The sequence below is a fragment of the Rhinatrema bivittatum genome, chromosome 1 (assembly GCF_901001135.1).
Source record: "Rhinatrema bivittatum chromosome 1, aRhiBiv1.1, whole genome shotgun sequence".
Classification (NCBI taxonomy): Eukaryota; Metazoa; Chordata; class Amphibia; order Gymnophiona; family Rhinatrematidae; genus Rhinatrema; species Rhinatrema bivittatum.
In genome coordinates, this window is record NC_042615.1 from 768,135,730 (window position 1) to 768,153,436 (window position 17,707).

The 17,707-nt window shown below is 43.0% G+C and overlaps 1 protein-coding gene across 3 annotated transcripts in view; it reads right to left on the bottom strand.

The window, feature by feature from the left end:
- The window catches only part of WDR7 (WD repeat domain 7), a 1,145,388-nt gene that overhangs the window by 968,464 nt on the left and 159,217 nt on the right, over positions 1-17,707 (bottom strand). For all 3 annotated transcript variants that reach the window (XM_029579728.1, XM_029579736.1, XM_029579721.1), the window contains exons 10-12: positions 5,037-5,178; positions 1,865-2,113; positions 529-749 (exon numbers count right to left, since the gene is read on the bottom strand). In XM_029579728.1, the coding sequence (XP_029435588.1) occupies positions 529-749; positions 1,865-2,113; positions 5,037-5,178 (612 nt within the window). The remainder of the gene's footprint in view (positions 1-528; positions 750-1,864; positions 2,114-5,036; positions 5,179-17,707) is intronic.

A 17,707-nucleotide genomic window follows, 5' to 3' on the forward strand; every position in this document is an offset into this window, starting at 1 on the left:
CGGGGGGAGAGGGCTCTGCCTTTACCACCACGCTCAGATGTGCACCCACTGCCTTTCAGCCACTCTGAGGGCTAAGTCCACGCTGGGAACCGGCTAACCAGACCAAGGCACACCTCTGAGGGATATCGGAATCACCTCAGGAATTCTCAACTGGAGGAGGGATCCTTAGGTTTCACCAAAGGAGAACGGGGCTCGATCTTCTTTAAGGTAAAAATGTGTTTCTTCTTTGCTGTAATTCTTAACACTATTCTAGTATGTGGGATAGTGTCCACATCTCCTAGGAGACGGAGAAATACTGAAGAGCTGAGGTTACTGCAGGGGTATATCTAGAGTGACGTCAGCTTTGAAATCTGACTCAGTCTCCCGTCTGCTAGCAGAAGAGCACATAACCCACTGGTCCTGAGTCCACCTGGCTACACACTAGGAAATTTTATATTTTACCCTTTTCAATCATTACTTGATATCTAACGTCTGTAAAGCATTACAATAAATTAAATATTAATACATTTGACATAAATGGAAACTTACACTGCAGTTTTCAGGTGGGACTAATAGCTGAGTAATCTCGCCACCATGCACACAGAAAATGTGCTTCATTTCACCAGAAAAAATGTCCCAAACAATTACAGAGAAATCCACACCTCCTGATATCAAGTATCTCTGGTCGTAACGAGCTGACACCTGGTGAGGATACAGGAGACACGTGACCTTGTTCCGATGACCTCGCAGAGTTCTGTGTGGAGGCCACCCTGTGAATTTATTATAAAATAAAGTCAGATTTCTTTCATACCTATCCATGGGAATGCCATGTTCAAGCATAAAAAATAAAATTTGTGTTAAGAAAGCAAATGAAGTAATCAGACAAAGGTGATGGTTTCATAAGGTTAACAAAATGCTTAAAGCTTTAAGCTTTCAAGACTAAGGTTCCTTCCTGAGTTCAGATTGGATGAGATAAGAGGCCTTAGTAGTCTAAAACGTCTGCATTTTTCAGCATTTCTTAGGCACAGAAAGGTGTCAGCTCTACCTAATTACTTTGTTGGTTTTAACTAAATATTTTAAAAGCACCAACAAGCTCAAACATGGTCTAGTCTAATGTTTACTGACAGAACAGTAAATTAAGAACTATCAAGATTTATATGTTTAAATGATTTGGGCGTGACTAAAGAGACAATGATTAAGGAAGAGAAAGACAAACATCTGTACCTTCCAAATACAGTTATTCCAGCTGATCCATGAAGCAACACCTTTTCTCACAAAAGCAGAAAGAAGGGAATGAGGAAATGAAGTGAGGAAAGGGGACACCTACTGTATTAACTTGGGCTTTAACACATCATCACTCAAATCAACTTTCTAAATTTCATTTTTGTGCGTATCTAAAGCTTCCATGTTTTTCTGTATTTGTGAACTGTTAGTTTAGCTGGGTTTAAAAAAAGGTTTGAACAAGTTCCTATAGGAAAAGTCTATAAACAATTATTAAGGTGGACTTGTGGAAATCCACTGTTTAACTTGGGATAAGCAGCATGGACTCTATTTACCTTTTAGGGTTCTGCCAGATACTTGTAACCTGGATTGGCCACTGCTGGAAACAGGATGCTGGGCTTGATGGACCTTTGGTCTGACCCAGTATGGCAAAATCTTATGTATGTATTTGGACTGAACATACAGATTAGCCAGAAAGCCATATGTTTATGCTTTGTGCTTTTATATGGGAGACATGAACTTCTTTAGTTGCTCAATGCATTAAAATGTCAAGACTTTTTCTGTTCACTCAAGAACAAAGCAGGTGCTGCAATTTGGAAATACTAGACCATTTAAATTATTCATTGCTCTGTTAGTTACAAACTGCAAAAATCTTTTGCTGTACCTCTCCTGAGCATGTGCTCTCCTTGCAGAAGCTGAACTATGGCTGTCTGTGTTGCAGGCACAATAATGATGCTACCATCTTCGCGACCACAAACCAGACGTCCATGCAATGGGATATACACACTGGCTGTAACTTTAAGAGGATCACTGTTGTTGGGGATCAAACTTAGCTGGTCTATGATTCCAGCAGGACGATGAGTGAGTTTATCAAAGGCTTCCTGTAGGCAAGTTGATGTGGTCATTTTTAACCCTGATGAGGAATTGAGATTTATTACAAAAGTAAACATCTGCATTCACAAAAGCAGTACATCTAAAATTATATAAAATAGTCCTGAGGACACCACAGACAGTCAGGATTTCAGGACATCCACAATAAATATGTATGAGGGAAATTTGCAGATACTGGACAGGTTTAAAAAGCCCTGAACTAAGATAATAGCAGCTACTAAAATAAGCCTCACTTTAAAACAAAAATGAGGCTATTGTACTTTTTCCATTCAAGCTCTGTTTAGTGCAACTGCTAAATATTTTATAGCCCTTTCAAATTTTTTCAGAACTAACCTGAGGAATATCAAGTTGTGTGCTTTATTTACAAATCAACATTACATCACCAACAGGAAACAAGCTGGAATCAAAATATTTTCTTCAGTTCAATGATGGATAAAAAAAAAAAAAGACATTTTTTTCTCATTTGTGTGAAGACTGCCTTTAGTGGCGTGAGACACTAGCTAAGTGAGCTGCTGCTGTGCTACCGCAGGACTTCCCCAAAATTTAGCCAATGTGACCAAATGTTTAGCTCTTGAAAATTCACATGACTCCAGAGGGTAACCAAACAAATTAGTAGGAGTGCAGACCCACCTCTAACCATCATTCCATTCTCACCATCCTCGCAATCAAGATGTTCATCTCTTTAAACTTCCACCCTTTCTAACTGATCCTTTTCTCAACTTCCACTCCCCCTCCAGAGGACCTCCTCTCAACCTCCAACCCTCCAGCTGATCCCCCTTACATTTCCCAGTTCATCCCTTCACACCCTTTCCAGCCCTTTTTTTGCATCCCCCAGCTGATCCTTCCTAACTCCCAAGCCTTTCTTGTAAGTGGCAACTGATTTTTTATTCCTTACAACTCATCCCCCATCCCCTCCTCTCACCTTTTCCCCTCCAATCATTCTCTTACACACCCCCAGCTCTTCTCTTGCATCCCCTAGTTGGATTTTCTATCATTCCTCCTCTCTCACTTTCCACAGCTAATCTATCTCCACCAGACCCAGTTCTCAAGCCACTCCTGTATCTGATCCCTCCCTTCAAAACAGCCCCTCCTCTAAACAGCCCCCTAGAGCAAGGTCAACAGCTGCATTTTGCTTTGGACTCTGCACTAAATATGGATGGAAGAGAGGACAGGCTAACAAGAATAACAATTTTCTCTTAGATTCAATGCACGGTGAGGTGAGAGGAGCAGTGGCAATCTCCATTGGCCCTATTGCAAGCACAAAGGGCCTGTAGCAGCCCTAATCCCTTCTTGTGCAGAGCTTCTTGTGATCACAGAAACTCATGCGAGGACAGGGCCACTGCAGAACCTGTAAGTGTGAGCTGGCACATAGGCCTCATGGTGACTTCTGCTATGAATGCTGCTGCTGGAAGCAACTGAAGAGTGCAACTTTGGAGACACTTGTAACCACAGCTGAAGGTTTTGTGACCCCACTTGGGGTCCCAATCCACAGTTTGGAAAGCCCTGAGCTACTGTGAGGAAAAGCAAAGCTGCTTCAACTTTCCCTTTTACTTTAATCACTTCACCATTCTATATTTTTGAAAAGAAAAAGAATGTTTTCTTGCTTGAATTTAAAAGCTAGGATGGCTGATGGATCATATGGTAACTAGCTTACCTGAAGTAGTTGATCTTATTTATTTATTTATTTATTTAAATTTCTATACCGATATTAGTGGGGACATCATATCGGTTTACATCAAAACAAACGGTTGGAAATTACATAAAACAGGTAGGGGGGAGGTGAATAGGAACTATAGAACGCAGAGTAGGAAGTACATAGGAACAGGCTACTCAGAGAGTGGCACAACAATTTAAACTAAGCAAAAAATTTGTGGGAAACAAAGAGAACTTTATACAAATGTCAAAGAAATGTCAAAGAAATAATTTTAGGAAGTGCTAGAAAGGAGTAATCTGCCATGGTATATATGCACCTTAACCAGAATAGAACCCAGCTGTTGGTGCTAACATGATGTAAACCGATGTGATGTACACACTAACACCGGTATAAAAAAGGTTTTAAATAAATAAAATAAATAACAGTTTAAAAGGACATGAACAGTTTTCAAAACTAGAGCTTGTCAACAAGTTGCTCGGGGCAAAAGTGGCACAATCACATATGTGTGGGATAGGACAGAATCAGGTCACTCAGAATGCGGGCACCCTCCTTTCCAGTTTAACACACAGCATCCCAGTTCCAGATTCCTACTGGATAGATGCTAACATATGACATGTTGAATGAGTGCTTTGCTGGATATTCTGAAAAATATAGATGTGTACTGTTGGGTTGTGAAGTTATGATAGTAATTTCTTGTTCATTTTAGAGTGTAAGTTGAGTACATAAGTGATTGTGCCATTTTTGATAGAGGTATATAAAACACTGATAAAGTGTCAGGCAGGCGGCATGACTGAAAGAAACATGTTTTCATCTTTTAAGCTAAGTGGCTTTATTTACATACTACAAAAAAAAATCTGTGTTAAAAAAAATCTCTTTTGAAAATGTTGTTGCATGGACATAAGACCAATGATTATATCTAAAATGCAGTCTTTTTAAAGACTTCATTAACTCTAGCATGAGTTTAAATGGAGTCTCTATATGATGGTAATATTAATGAAAGTTACATGAAATTGTAGTGATGATCTGGTCTCAACTTTTTTCTAGGTGGATTATCTTTGTATTGATTGTTATTTTTCACCTACTGGGGTTTCTACATATTTTTGAGTACTGACCATTTTCAAAGTAACATTTTATCACTTAACTACTTTAAATATTAAATTCTGATGAATATGTTTAAATGTGTTTCCCCTGCATTTGAATATTTCATATGTTAGTGAAAAATGCTCACTGAAATACTGTATTTAAAAAAATCCAACAAGTGTATGCATTATAAATACGAAGAGTCCACTACCTTCTGTACTGTCTAGTTGTTCAACTGAATCTGGTACATTCCAAATACACAGTCTCCCTGAAGAATCCCCCTGGATTAGAAGTTTATGAAAACATTCCCTGCGTCCATAGAAGAACCGAGTAACAGGGGGGCAGATTAATAACTGCAAAATAAGGAAAGATTTTAAAAAATGTCATGTGTGTAACATATGCAGTACCAAAGACACTCTACTACTACTTAGCAAGCCATGCTTCAGATTAAACATACTGTATATGGGGGTAATTTTCCAACTGCCCAAACTGCTGTAAAATCAGCAGATGTTTTTCCTCCCGATCTTTACAACAGCTCTCAAAAGGCAAGGATGCATGTGCTTTCCCTTTGAAAACAGTGAAAGTAAAAAGAACTCTCAGAAATCTATTCCTGCTTTTCCTACAAATTAAGAAAATCCAAAATTATGCATGCATTTTTCTCCCCCATCCTAACCTCCAATCTTGGAACACTGCCACTAAACAGCAAGTAAAGGTATGTGGGTTGTGGAAACAGGAACATCCTTTTAACCCCTTACCGGGGGGACGGGGTAATTTCAGACAGCCAATTTGCACAGGTAAAATGCTTTTTGTGTGTGGAAATCCTTTTGAAAATTACCCTCATATTGATCAAGAAAGCAGAGTTGCTTACCTGTAACAGGTGTTCTCCTAGGACAGCAGGACGTTAGTCTTCACACATGGGTAATATCATAAGATGGAACCAGACACGGAAAACTTATGTCAAAGTTTCTGGAACTTTGACTGAGCATACTGAACATGCCCTAATCCACACAGGGTCCCTCTTCAGTCTCAAAACATAGAATTACGATAAAAATAAACAAGAATAGGAGAAACCCAACTCCACGGGATAGCAGGCAGGTTTCATGAGGACTAACATCCTGCTGTATCAGGAGAACACCTGTTACAGGTAACCAACTCTGCTTTTTCGTAGGACAAGCAGGATGGTAAGTCCTCACTCATGGGTGAATCCTTAGCTACAGACTGCTCCCCAACACAAAAGGAGACCAACAAGCACCAACCAGGTGCCAATGAGCACAACAACAGTAGTGCTGTTGGTAACAGATGGGGAGACCTCCTGAACCCAAACAATGAGTCCTAGGCAGGGAGAGTTGAATTCTAAACCTCAAAGAGATTCTGAAAGACAGACTGCCTGAGTCTATCATCACGTCGGCCATCCCTATTCAGACAGTAGTGAGATGCAAATGTGTGGAAAGAACTCCAAATCGCAGCTCTGCAGATCTCCTCCAAGGGGACTGCTTGCAAGTGGCTCTGACAGAATAAGCCTTGTCATGACTCCCACCTGGGCATAACAGAAGGAGATGGAGTCTGCTAGCCAAATGGATAATGTCTGTTTGGCAACGGCAACTCCCAATATATTCCTATCAAAGGAAATGAAAAGTTGAGTGCACTGTCTATGGAGCTTCTGTCTGCTCCAGATAGAAGTCTAAGGCTCTCTTGCAATTCAAACTGTGTAGGACTCATTCACCATGGAACAAATGGTGCCTGGGAAAGAATGTTGGCAGGACGATAAACTGGTTAAGATGGAAATTCGTCACCACCTTAGGCAGGAAATTAGGGTGCGTACGCAAGACCAATCTGTCATGATAAAATTTAGTATAAGGTGGATAAGTCACTAAGACCTGGAGCTCATTGATCCTGCACGTGGAAGTGACCACCACCAAAAATATGACCTTCCAAGTCAGGTACTTCAGGTCACAGGAGCACAGCGGCTCAAAAGGAGCTTTTATCAGCTGAGCTAACCCCACATTGAGGTCCCAAGACATAGCGGGAGGCCTTAGGGGCAACTTCAATAGAAGCAGGCCCTGCATAAAGTGTACAACTATAGGCTGTACAGAGATGGGCACACCATCTACACCTTGGTGGTTTGCGCCAAGTGCACTGAGATGAACCCTAACTGAGATGGTTTTCAAGCCAGCCTCCGATAGGTGTAGAAGGTAGTCTAGCAGTTTTTGCGTGGAGCAAGAGAATGGATCTAGGGTCTTCTGCTCATACCACACAGAAAACATCCTCTTCTATCCATAAGACTTTCTATTGGAAAGCTTTCTGAAAGTCACCCAGACCAGAGACACATCCTCAGAAAGATCAAGCAGCTGCAGGATCAACCTCTCAACATCCAGGCTGTGAGCGACAGGGTCGGGAGGTTGGGATGCCGCAAACTGCCCTGACCTTGCGTGATGAGATCTGGGGAAGTCCCCAGACTGATCAGTTGCCAGATGGACAACGCCCGAAGGAGTGGAAACCAGATTTGTCTTGGCCAATGAAGGGCTATGAGGATCATAGTCCCTGGTCCTCGTGAAGCTTCAAGAGAGTCTTCATAACTAGAGGAATCAGAGGATATGCATACAGAAAACCCCTGCCTCAATGTAAGGCAAAGGCAACCGAGGCTGGTTTGCCATTGAGCCTGTACAGAAAGCAGAAATGAGTAACCTTCCTGTTGCAAAGAGATGCGAACAAGTCCACCTCCAGGCTTCCCCAGAGGCAGAAAATCCAGTTCCTACCTCCCTGGTCCAGAGACCACTCGTGGGGTCTGAAGGCACGACTCAGCCTGTCAGCTATCAAATTCTCCATTCCGGCTAGATATATGGCCCTGAGTAACATCCCGTGGAACAGGGCCCAGTACCAAATCTAGACCGCTTCCCAACACAGGAGGTACGATCCTGTGCCTCCTTGCTTGACATACTCTCTTGACATGTTTACACATGTGCAGAGCCCAATGGACCCTGAGGTTGCAGTGGCGCCAGGCCACGCAGAACCTCCAGGCTCACATCAGAGTCACTCCGCCTCTCCAGGACAGCAACTTGGTTGTCCATTTGTATCAGGACAATCTTGCTGATTGTCTGGTGCTCCAAGAAGTTGATTTGACACCTTGCTCCCTGGGCGGATCATAAGCCCTGGCTGCGAAGTCCCTCTACATGAGCTTCCCACCCCGAAGTGGACGCATCCATGGTTAGGACAACTTAGGTAGGGGGACTTTGGACAAGAGAGCTCGCCACCAGGACAAAGAGTCCCAAGAGAGGCGGAGTGACTCGTATGTGAGCCTTTAGGTTCTGCGTGGCCTGGCACCACTGCAACCTCAGGGTCCATTGGGCTCTGCACATGTGTAAATGTGCCAAAAGAGTGACAAAGATGGTTGCCGCCATGTGGCCCAAGAGCCTCAACATGTGCTGAGCTGAAACCTGCTGGCTCTGATGAATCACCTATGCTATGAACATCAAGGTGACAGCCCTGGATCGTGGCAGAAAGGTTTTTGCCTGAGCCGTGTCTAGCAGGGCTCTTATGAAATCCAATTGAGGTGATGGGCCGACTCCAACCAATCAAGCGCAAAGACCGAACTGCCCCAGCCTGGGAGGTGCTCTTGACCAGTCAATCATCCAAGTAAGGGAAAACATGCACTCCCAGTCTGTGGAGGTGCGCCCCAACCTCAGGCATTTTGTAAAGATATGTGGGGCCGACACTAGCAACACTCTGTACTGAAATTGCTGTTTTCACACCACAAGTCTGAGATACTTCCTGTGACCCAGGAAGATCTCAATGTAAGTGTATGCGTCCTTTAAATCTAAGGAGCATAGCCAGTCCCCTTTTTGTAGGAGAGGAATCAAGGTGCCCAGGGAAACCATCTTGAACATTTCTTTTTCGAGAAACCTGTTCAAGGCCCTTAGGTTTAGGATGGGATGGAGTCCCCCTGTTCTCTTTCGAATCAGGAATACAGTGAATAGAATCCCTGCCCTCTTTGCCCTGGTGGGGCAGGTTCAAACATGCTGGCTATTAAGAGGACAGAGAACTCCCGAAATAGTACTTCCTGATGCTTTATTGGCCCCCAAAATGGGATGGGAGGTAATTGTACCCTTGACAGACAATGGACAAGACCCACTGGTCCGAGGTTACACTGGGCCACCAATCTGCAAAGAACCATAGCCTTCAGCTTCTCAGGTACAGTTGGCTGGCTTACACGCCCTAAAATCCAGTCAAAAACACTGTCCCAGGATTTGGCTGGGGAGCCAGCTGGTGCTTGGGAGCTCTCTGTTGCCTGGGATGGCCCCTTGAGCTCACCCTCTGCGAACTGGAGCGAGGGCTGGAGTACTGTACTTCCTCTAGCGGTAGAAAGACTTCCTATGAGCCTGCCTCATAGAAACACAGAAATGACAGCAGGAAAGGATGAACAGTCCAGCCAGTCTGCCCAACAAGCCTATGTTAGTATTTGCCATGCCATACATGTCTCCATCATAATGGTAGCATCTGCTCAGCCTTAAAGTTCACCCCCATGCTTAGTTTCCCAAACTGTCAAAGTCAGGGCCCTTGTTGGTTGCTGAGGCCAATTCCCCATTACATCTTGCCATTGAAGCAAAGAGCAGGGTTGGAATTGCATCAAAAGTATCAGGCTTATTGGTTAAGGGTAGTAACATCCGCATCAGCAAGTTACCTCTATGCTTGTTTTCCCAGACTGAAAAATTCAATGTCCTTGTTTGTTGCTGTCTGAATCTAATTCCCCTTTTCCCCCTGTCATTAAAGCAGAGAGCAATAATGGAGTTGCATCAACAGTATGAAGGCTTATTAATTAAGGGTAGTAACCATCACTCCAGCAAAGCCTCACGGTCCTCCTGGCAGAGGAAGGTGGATCCGATGTGCTGGCTGAGAGCTGTTGGAAGGTCTCATGGTGATCCTGCCATTGGGCCACTGCATCCTTCACCTTATCTCCAAAGACATTCACTCCTGTGCACGGCAGGTCAGCAAGTCTTTCTTGTACCTCCGGTCGGAGATCAGAGGCTCGCAGCCATACCATTCTGCGGGTACCAATTCCCACTGCAGAGACTCTCACTGTTGTCTTGAAAATATCTTAGGTAAAACGTACCTTGTGTTTTTCACACTCCAGGCCCTGACACACCAGCAATAAGGAAGAGTCTTGCTGCTATTGAGGCAGTCACTTGGCCATCTCTTGTACCTCTCCTTTCAGAGGTTGCAAGAGAGTTGGCTCATGTAGAGCTGGTAAGAGGCAATGCGGGCAATAAGCTTGGCCCCCTGGAACATGTTCCTCTCAAGAGTGTCGATTTGCCCAGAGGTGCAGAGGCATGGGTGCAAGAGCGCTTGGCCTCCTCGAGAGTGGATTTGACTACTACCGACTGGTGTGACAGCTGAAGCTTCTCAAATCCGGTGGTCTGTTGGACGAGGTAAACCCCATCTGCCTTCCTGTTAATGGGAGGTACTGTAAGGGGGTGCTCCAGATCCTCAGCAGCAACTCCCTAAAGATCACGTGCACCATGACCACCATGATCTCTTTAGGGGCCTCCATGAACTGGAGGATATCCAGCATCTTATGCCTGGTATCCTCCTCCATCATTAATTGAAAAAGGGATGGCCTCTGCAACCACCCTTACAAAACCTGAAAAGGTCAGGTCCTCTGGAGGAGACCTCCTTCACTCATCTGAAAGGAGACCCTCTAAGTTCTCGGAGGAGGATTCCACAGTGTCATCCCCACAGGGGTCATATGGGGCCTCATCCTCACTATAGTCCACAGGGGATCGGGAACCGAGTGCTCGATCTTTGCCAGAGGCGCAGGTGTCTCTGCCGGCCTCGATGGAGCTTTCTCCTCTGAGCAACAGGCAACGAGCACCAATGGCATAAATGGCCTCCCAGGAACAGATGCCAACTGGATCGGTAACACACCAATAAGCATGTTGAGCTATTCCAACAATAGTTCCAGCAGAACAAGTGCCGGAACTGGCACTGTTGGTGCCGCCGGTTCGATGCCCTGCAACACCCTCTGGACCAGCAGCTGAACCCTGTGCTCCAACTCCTCCTCAAAATTTGCCAATGCCAAAACTGACTGGGAGGCAAGAGGGGTGGGCAGATCTTCCTCGGAGCCCAGAGGTGGATCGGTGACTGGCACCAAGACCAGAGGCAACCATTGCAGACCTCCAGCATCTATGAAGGATGGACACTCCTTGCCATGTCATCACGGCAGGAGCCGGTGTCTTCCCGAGCCTGGGACTGTGCATTGAGGGTGAGCAAAGCCAATGCTTCCTTGGCTTCCCTTGGAGCTCAGCCCAGTCTTTCCCCAGTGCCGAGTTCAATGAACCGGACGTCCTTGACATGGAAAAGACCGACAGGGGCCAGTCCTTGATGCCCCTTATCCACTGACTGCATCAACGGAGCCAATGGCCCCACCAATGCCGATGGCTCAGTGCATTTCGGTGCTGATGCCTCGGACTTCCTCAACCTGAAGATCTTCTCCATCTTATCGAGCTGAGCGCAACATCCCTGGGTGCACATGCGGCAACTCCAACATTGTGCGATGCCCCCAGTCAGAGGACACACACCTCGTGGGGGCTCCATGATGGACATGGTCCTCGGACACTGGGAGCACCAATGGAAACCAGATGAGGCCATGATAAACAAAAGAAAAAGGGGATAAACAAAAGACAGTGATGGTGGGCAGTCGATGCCAGTGGGCACAGAGTCACCGCCTCCATGGAAGGGGGAACGTAAGTGAAAAGACTTACTGAACCATCGCAAAACATCGCCCACCCATCCCGACCCCTCACCCTTACTCTACCCATCCCCATTCCTCCCTGATCGCTTCGAATTACCAATGCAGAAGTAAATTATCTTAGACTACTGTTAACAAACTCCTGTAAGACATCTGTACAATTAGGAAGTAGGAATATTCCATAATACCATATTTTAGACATTGTCTTTTTTGGCTTTTTATTTCTCCTTTAAATGCTATTTAGAAAAGCTCAATCTAAAACATTAAGATTTAGACATATAAGACTTTGTTGTGCCATGTATATTTTGCTCTTATGTTTTAAATGTTATGTTTTAAATGTTATTCAAAAAAGTTATTCAAAAAAGTTATACAATATGTTACTCAAAAAAGTTCTTTGTTATATGTAATTGCCCACAAGCAAGCTTATTCAACTGTTCTCTGTAAACCGATTTGATTTACATACAATGTAAGAAGATCGGTATATAAAAACCATAAATAAATAAATAAATATAAAACCTAACTGGGGAAACTAGAGAGAACAGAGAGGGATCCATGATCAGTGAATTTACATGAAAAAAATGAACCGGACGGTGAAAAAAATTTCTTAAGCAATTTCCAACAAGAAAAACGAGCACACTCTCCCGTGAGGCAAAAGCTTCACGGAAAAAAAAAAAGACTGAAGAGGGACCCTGCGTGGACTCATGGATTAGGACATGCTCAAAGTTCCAGAAACTTTGACATAAGTTTCCTGTGCCAGGCTCCAACCGATGTCATCACCCATGTATGAGGACTACCATCTTGCTTGTCCTAGGAGAAAATAATTCTGAGCACCTGATATCATGCTTCCATCACATCCACTTCTTTATTCAAACAGCATTCCAAAGCAGTTGGCATTTTATTAAAAGAAGTGAGTTCTATGCACCAAAAGTGTTTCAAGGAATAGATCATTTTGAATTTAAGGCTATTATTCAGAGATAATTACTTTAAGTTGTCTTAACTGAAAAGTACTTTGGTACTAATGCAACTCCTGTTCGATTAATCATTTATATTCTGGAAAATATATCATTATCAGAGCAAAATTTGATCTACCAGAACACAATTTTTTTCCCCAACAGGTTTGCAAGCAGATATTCAAAGGAAATCTCCCTACGGAGTTGCCCTTTAAAAATCCTGAGTTACTGTGTCAGTACTGTGGCATGCGAGGATTTTTTGATTCACGTACTCTGCGGGTGGAAACAGTATAAAGAAAACATGAGGATTTCAAAATGACACTCATTGTGGGCTTCCATGGGCCCATCCTAACTCTGCCTCTTTCATCCACAAGGAAAAGTATGCATGCTATGGACAGTGCACATACTTTTCCCCATGGAAAAGGGGTAAACAATCCCTTTGAAAACTGGAAGAGAGGGTCAGTTTCCAACAATTAACAGAAATGTCACAAAATTGTTCCATATTCAAAATTAAGGTGAAATTTAAACTTACCTGATAGTTTTCTTTCCTTGAGTCCTGAGAGACCAGTCATTATTTAAGGGAATTCCCTCTCTCCTCCCTAGCTACAGAGGACACACCTTTCTCTCTCTTGTGACATCATGTCAGTTATAAGGGAGATGTACTTTGTGGCAGTTACCACTAATCTTCTGTCAAAGAAAAAACAGGGCAACTACCCCAACTCCAGCAAGACAGTTAAAAAAAAAAAAAAAAAAACAATGCACCAGACAGAGAGATCCCCTGACTCAATCTCCATAATTGCCACATTCACTTAGTGTGCTGATATGCTTTATCATTATATACAAATATATATACATTTTTTTCTTTTCTTTTCCCCCTCATATGCTATTATCTCTACGAAAGGAAGAGAGAACATAGGCTTTTGCCTCTGACCTCAAGGAGAAAAAAAAAGGGTTTGGGTGGCTTGAGGTAAGAACTGAAAAGGAAATAAAGGAAAGGCAGAGTATGTGACCACGTCTATCCTACCTATGCCTAGAGGCAGCATCTACTTCTAGGTTGGTCCTGGACTGGTCTAGCAGGATTCAAGAAAAAAATTATCGAGTACGCTTAAAATTTAATCTTCCTTATCTTCCTGCTAGACTAATCATTATTTGTGGGAAGTATCCGAGCTGCTATTTCTTCAGGCAGGACAACAAGTGCGCCATGCTTAGAAATTTGATTCGAAGGCTGCATTTGCCTTTGCTCATATATCCAAGCCTATAATGCTTGACAAAGGTATGTAAATAATTCCATATGGCCGCTCTGCAGATGTCCATGATGCCACCTAATCTCTGGTGGAGTAGGCTCAGAGGGAGGCTGGAGCTTGCTACCCAAGGAAGATACATCGATATGATTGCCTCCTTAATGCATCTGGCTAAAATCAATTTAGAGTTTGCTTGCCCTTTCTGTGGACCTCCACGAAGGATGAATAGTCTATCCAACTTCTGGAGGACATTAGAAGCCTTCAAGTACCTCAATAGTTATACGCCGAATGTCCATTCAGTACAACCTGGAATTTCCCATCCTTGACTTGGCCTCCTTAAAGGCTAGTAGGGAAACCACTTAAGATGAAGAGACAAGATTACCTTGGGTAAAAGGAAAGAACTGGGTCGAAAGTAATCATGTCCTTGGTAAAGGGCAAGTAGGGATCCCTGCCAGATAAAGCTTGGCTATAACTAGCCAAGAAAACCACCACGAAAGACCATTTTTAGAGAAAGATCTTTCAACAACACCTGCCTCAAAAGCTTGAAGAGAGATTTCATTAAGGTCCTGCATACCAAATTGAGATCCCAATTCGTGTTTATTGGTCCAAGGAGTGGCCTGTGTTTAGCCTCTCTGAGAAAGTGCACTACATCCAAGTGTGCAACAATCTGCAAGTCCAGGTTGGCCCTCTATAGCAGGATATGGCTGCTACCTGAAGTTTTAGAGAACTCAGGGATAGTCCTATATCTAATCCCACTTGAATAAAGTCAACAATGCATGTGATATCTGCCATCCAGGGAGGCACACCCCTGGTTCTACAAGAATACTCAAATAGACACCAGACACAGGTATATCAATGAAATGGAAGATTTTCACACCTTCAGCATAGTTGAAACTATTATGAAGAACATTCTTTCCTATGCAGTCATGACCATTCAAGGGCCAGGCCATAAGATAAAATGGAGATAGGTCTTCCATTGAGATCAGCCCTGGCCACAACAGACCATGGGCCTTGGGAAGACATATTGGGTCCCCTGCCAGTAACTTTAACAGGTTCACATATCATAGTCTCATTGGCCAAACGGGCTACCAAAATTGATAAGGTTGGATGGGCTTCTATCCTTTTCAGTGCTTTCCCTATAAGAGGCCAAAGAGGACACACATACAGAAGGCCATCCTATGGCCAGTCTTAAAAAGGCATCTATCCCACTGGAGTCTGGTTCCCTCCGCCGGCTGAAGAAATTGTGAGCTATGGCATTCTGGTGAGTTGCCATCAGATCTATGGCCAGCTGAACCCAGTGGGGCTAACTATCATCTGGAATACCTAATGGCATTCCCTAGGTAGGGAACAAGGCTTGGATATTCTTGACTCCTGCAATATGGGAAGCTGAGAGAAGGTGAAGACTGATTTCTGTACACCTGCACAGATTGGTTGCTTCAGATGCCTCCCTACTTGCTTATATATGCCACCTCTGTGGCATTGTCTGACAGGATCATGGCAGCATGTCCTTTTATCAAAGGCAGAAACGAATGGAGCGCTTGCCTTATGGCTATTTTTTCCAACCTGTTTATTGAATACTCTGCTTCCTCTCTTATCCATTGTCCCTGGGCTCATGCTGTTTGATAAAGGGAAAGAATTTGTGAAGTATGGTGGTATTCCCTAGTATAAAGTTTTGGAGGATAGACAACAGATTTTGAACTGGATACAGCTAGTGACCAGAAGCCAGAGGAGTGACAGTCACATTTTTATTTTATTTTTTTACATTTTAAATTATGTACACAGACATGAAATAAAACATGCAAAACAAGAATATCTAAAGAAAATTTAATTACAATAATTATTCAAAAGTCCATATTATTGAGGGCCCAAAAGAAAAAAAACAATAAGAAAACAACTCAAATATTAATGCTTCTGACTATCACAAAGTCACGATACCCATTAATTCTACTGATCTGTTGTTTTACCCATCAGAACGGTTTCAAAGTGGAAAGGATCTACAAAAATAAATGTATTCCCTTGGTGGACAACTTCACACTTACAAGAGAATTTTAAGAAAAATGAGGTCCCTAAGGCAAGAACATTAGTTTTTAAAACAAGAAAACACTTCCTACATATCTGGGTCTCTTGCGAATCATCAGAGAAAATCTGGACCTTCTGCCCACAAAAAATACTTTCTTTATACTTAAAATACTGACAAAATATAAGGTTTCTGTCTGATTCTAAGGCAAGTGTAACAATAAGTGTAGCTCTAGCGGGTATAGTATCCTGAAAATTTTACAAACATAGAGAAAAATCTGAACTATTTATAGGAGCCAGAATATTAGAAACATCTCCTTGGCTAGAAGCTCTTTCCTTACCTGGTATATAGTAACAATTAGATAACAGGAAAACTCAAGAGCAGATAACCTAGTTTGTGGAAAATTAAAAAATGTTAAAGTTTGGGGTGGATTAAAGGACTTCCTACCATCTTGCTCCTGACTGCAACTTCCAGAGAAGCCACCCGGGATCCTGCTTCAAGACCTCATTGGGACCAGCCAGCACAAACACTACCTACTGTGCTGGGGCCTTCAAGAATCACTGCTTTGTGGCAAGCCCCTTCTAACAGCTTTTGCCTCGATGATATGGGAAAGTAAAGCAAGAGGATGATATTTTTTTCTTCCCCCTCTGTGTCTATCCCGGTGTCTGGAGCGATAAACAATCACCTAAAGCGGATTCCAATGTCCCAAGTAAATCCTTCTGAAGAACTTTCTGAAACTTAAATCCCTGTTTGTCTCAGACTGTTGTGGGAGGGGAGTAGGCCCAGGGTTTGCCTATGGTGACTGTGGGACCTGTTCCTCTTAGGTCTCAGATTTCTTCTCCCCACCCGAGGGAACTTGTCTCAGTTGGGCCCAAACTGTTTGCTTCTACCGATTCCATCTTGGCTCTTCAACTCCAAGGAGATGGTTCCCACTTTCCATGTGGATCCCCGCAGCAGTGCAACCCCTACCTTTATCGGGAGGGGTAGGATGCAGGGATGATGGCACCAGAACCTGTTGATATTTCATTAAGGGACATATGGCATACAGTGTCTCAAACTGAATCTACTTTGGCTAACAGTTTCTCAATTATATGAAATTTCTGCTGTTTCCTCAAAGTTGTTGGATTGTGAAGACAGAGTTAAGACTCTTGAAACCCAAGTGATAATTACTTCAGCAGCTGTTTCTATTCTTCAATCTACAGGTCCTGTTAGTAATAAAGATAACTTGAATTTACATTTTAAATGTGAAATATAGGGATTTTTCTTTTACCAAAGATCAACTTAGCTGCAGTATTCTGCTCTATTTGAAGATTATGCATAAGATGTGAAGAAATATTATGGTATAGTGAATTACAATAGTCTGACTTGAATATGTGAAAGTTCTGACATCATTTACATCAAGAAAAGGCCCAAGATGCTTAGATGAATGTAAAAAGTAGTAAGATAGTTGGACACATGGGATGAGAAATTAAGGGTAGAGTCTAGTTTAACTCCTAACATACAACCCAAGTCTTTGAGTAGAATGTTAGTGCCACCCATCTGAGGAGACAATAATGGATCTAAGATTCTGGTGATCCACTTGCCCTCTGATTTTTCAGAAATGACTTTCAATTTGTGGGGAAAAAAAAGCCAGTTTGTGATCTTTTTTAAACAGTCATGGAAGGCAGCCAAAGAAATTGTAGTATTAGGGCTGACACTTGCAAGGATTTGAATGTCATGTGCATAGAAAAAAAATAGAGCTGTAACCAAGACTGAATTAAAGTAGATAGAAGTGAAAGGTAGAGATTGAAAAAAGTAGATAATACAGAACCTTGAGATACTCCACAGTTAAGAGGGTAAGGAGAAGAAAACCTAGAATTCCAATTTACTTCAAATGTTCTGTTGGCTAAAAAAATATTGAAGCTCCTGAGTTTCTCGGAGGTCCAAGTCCCC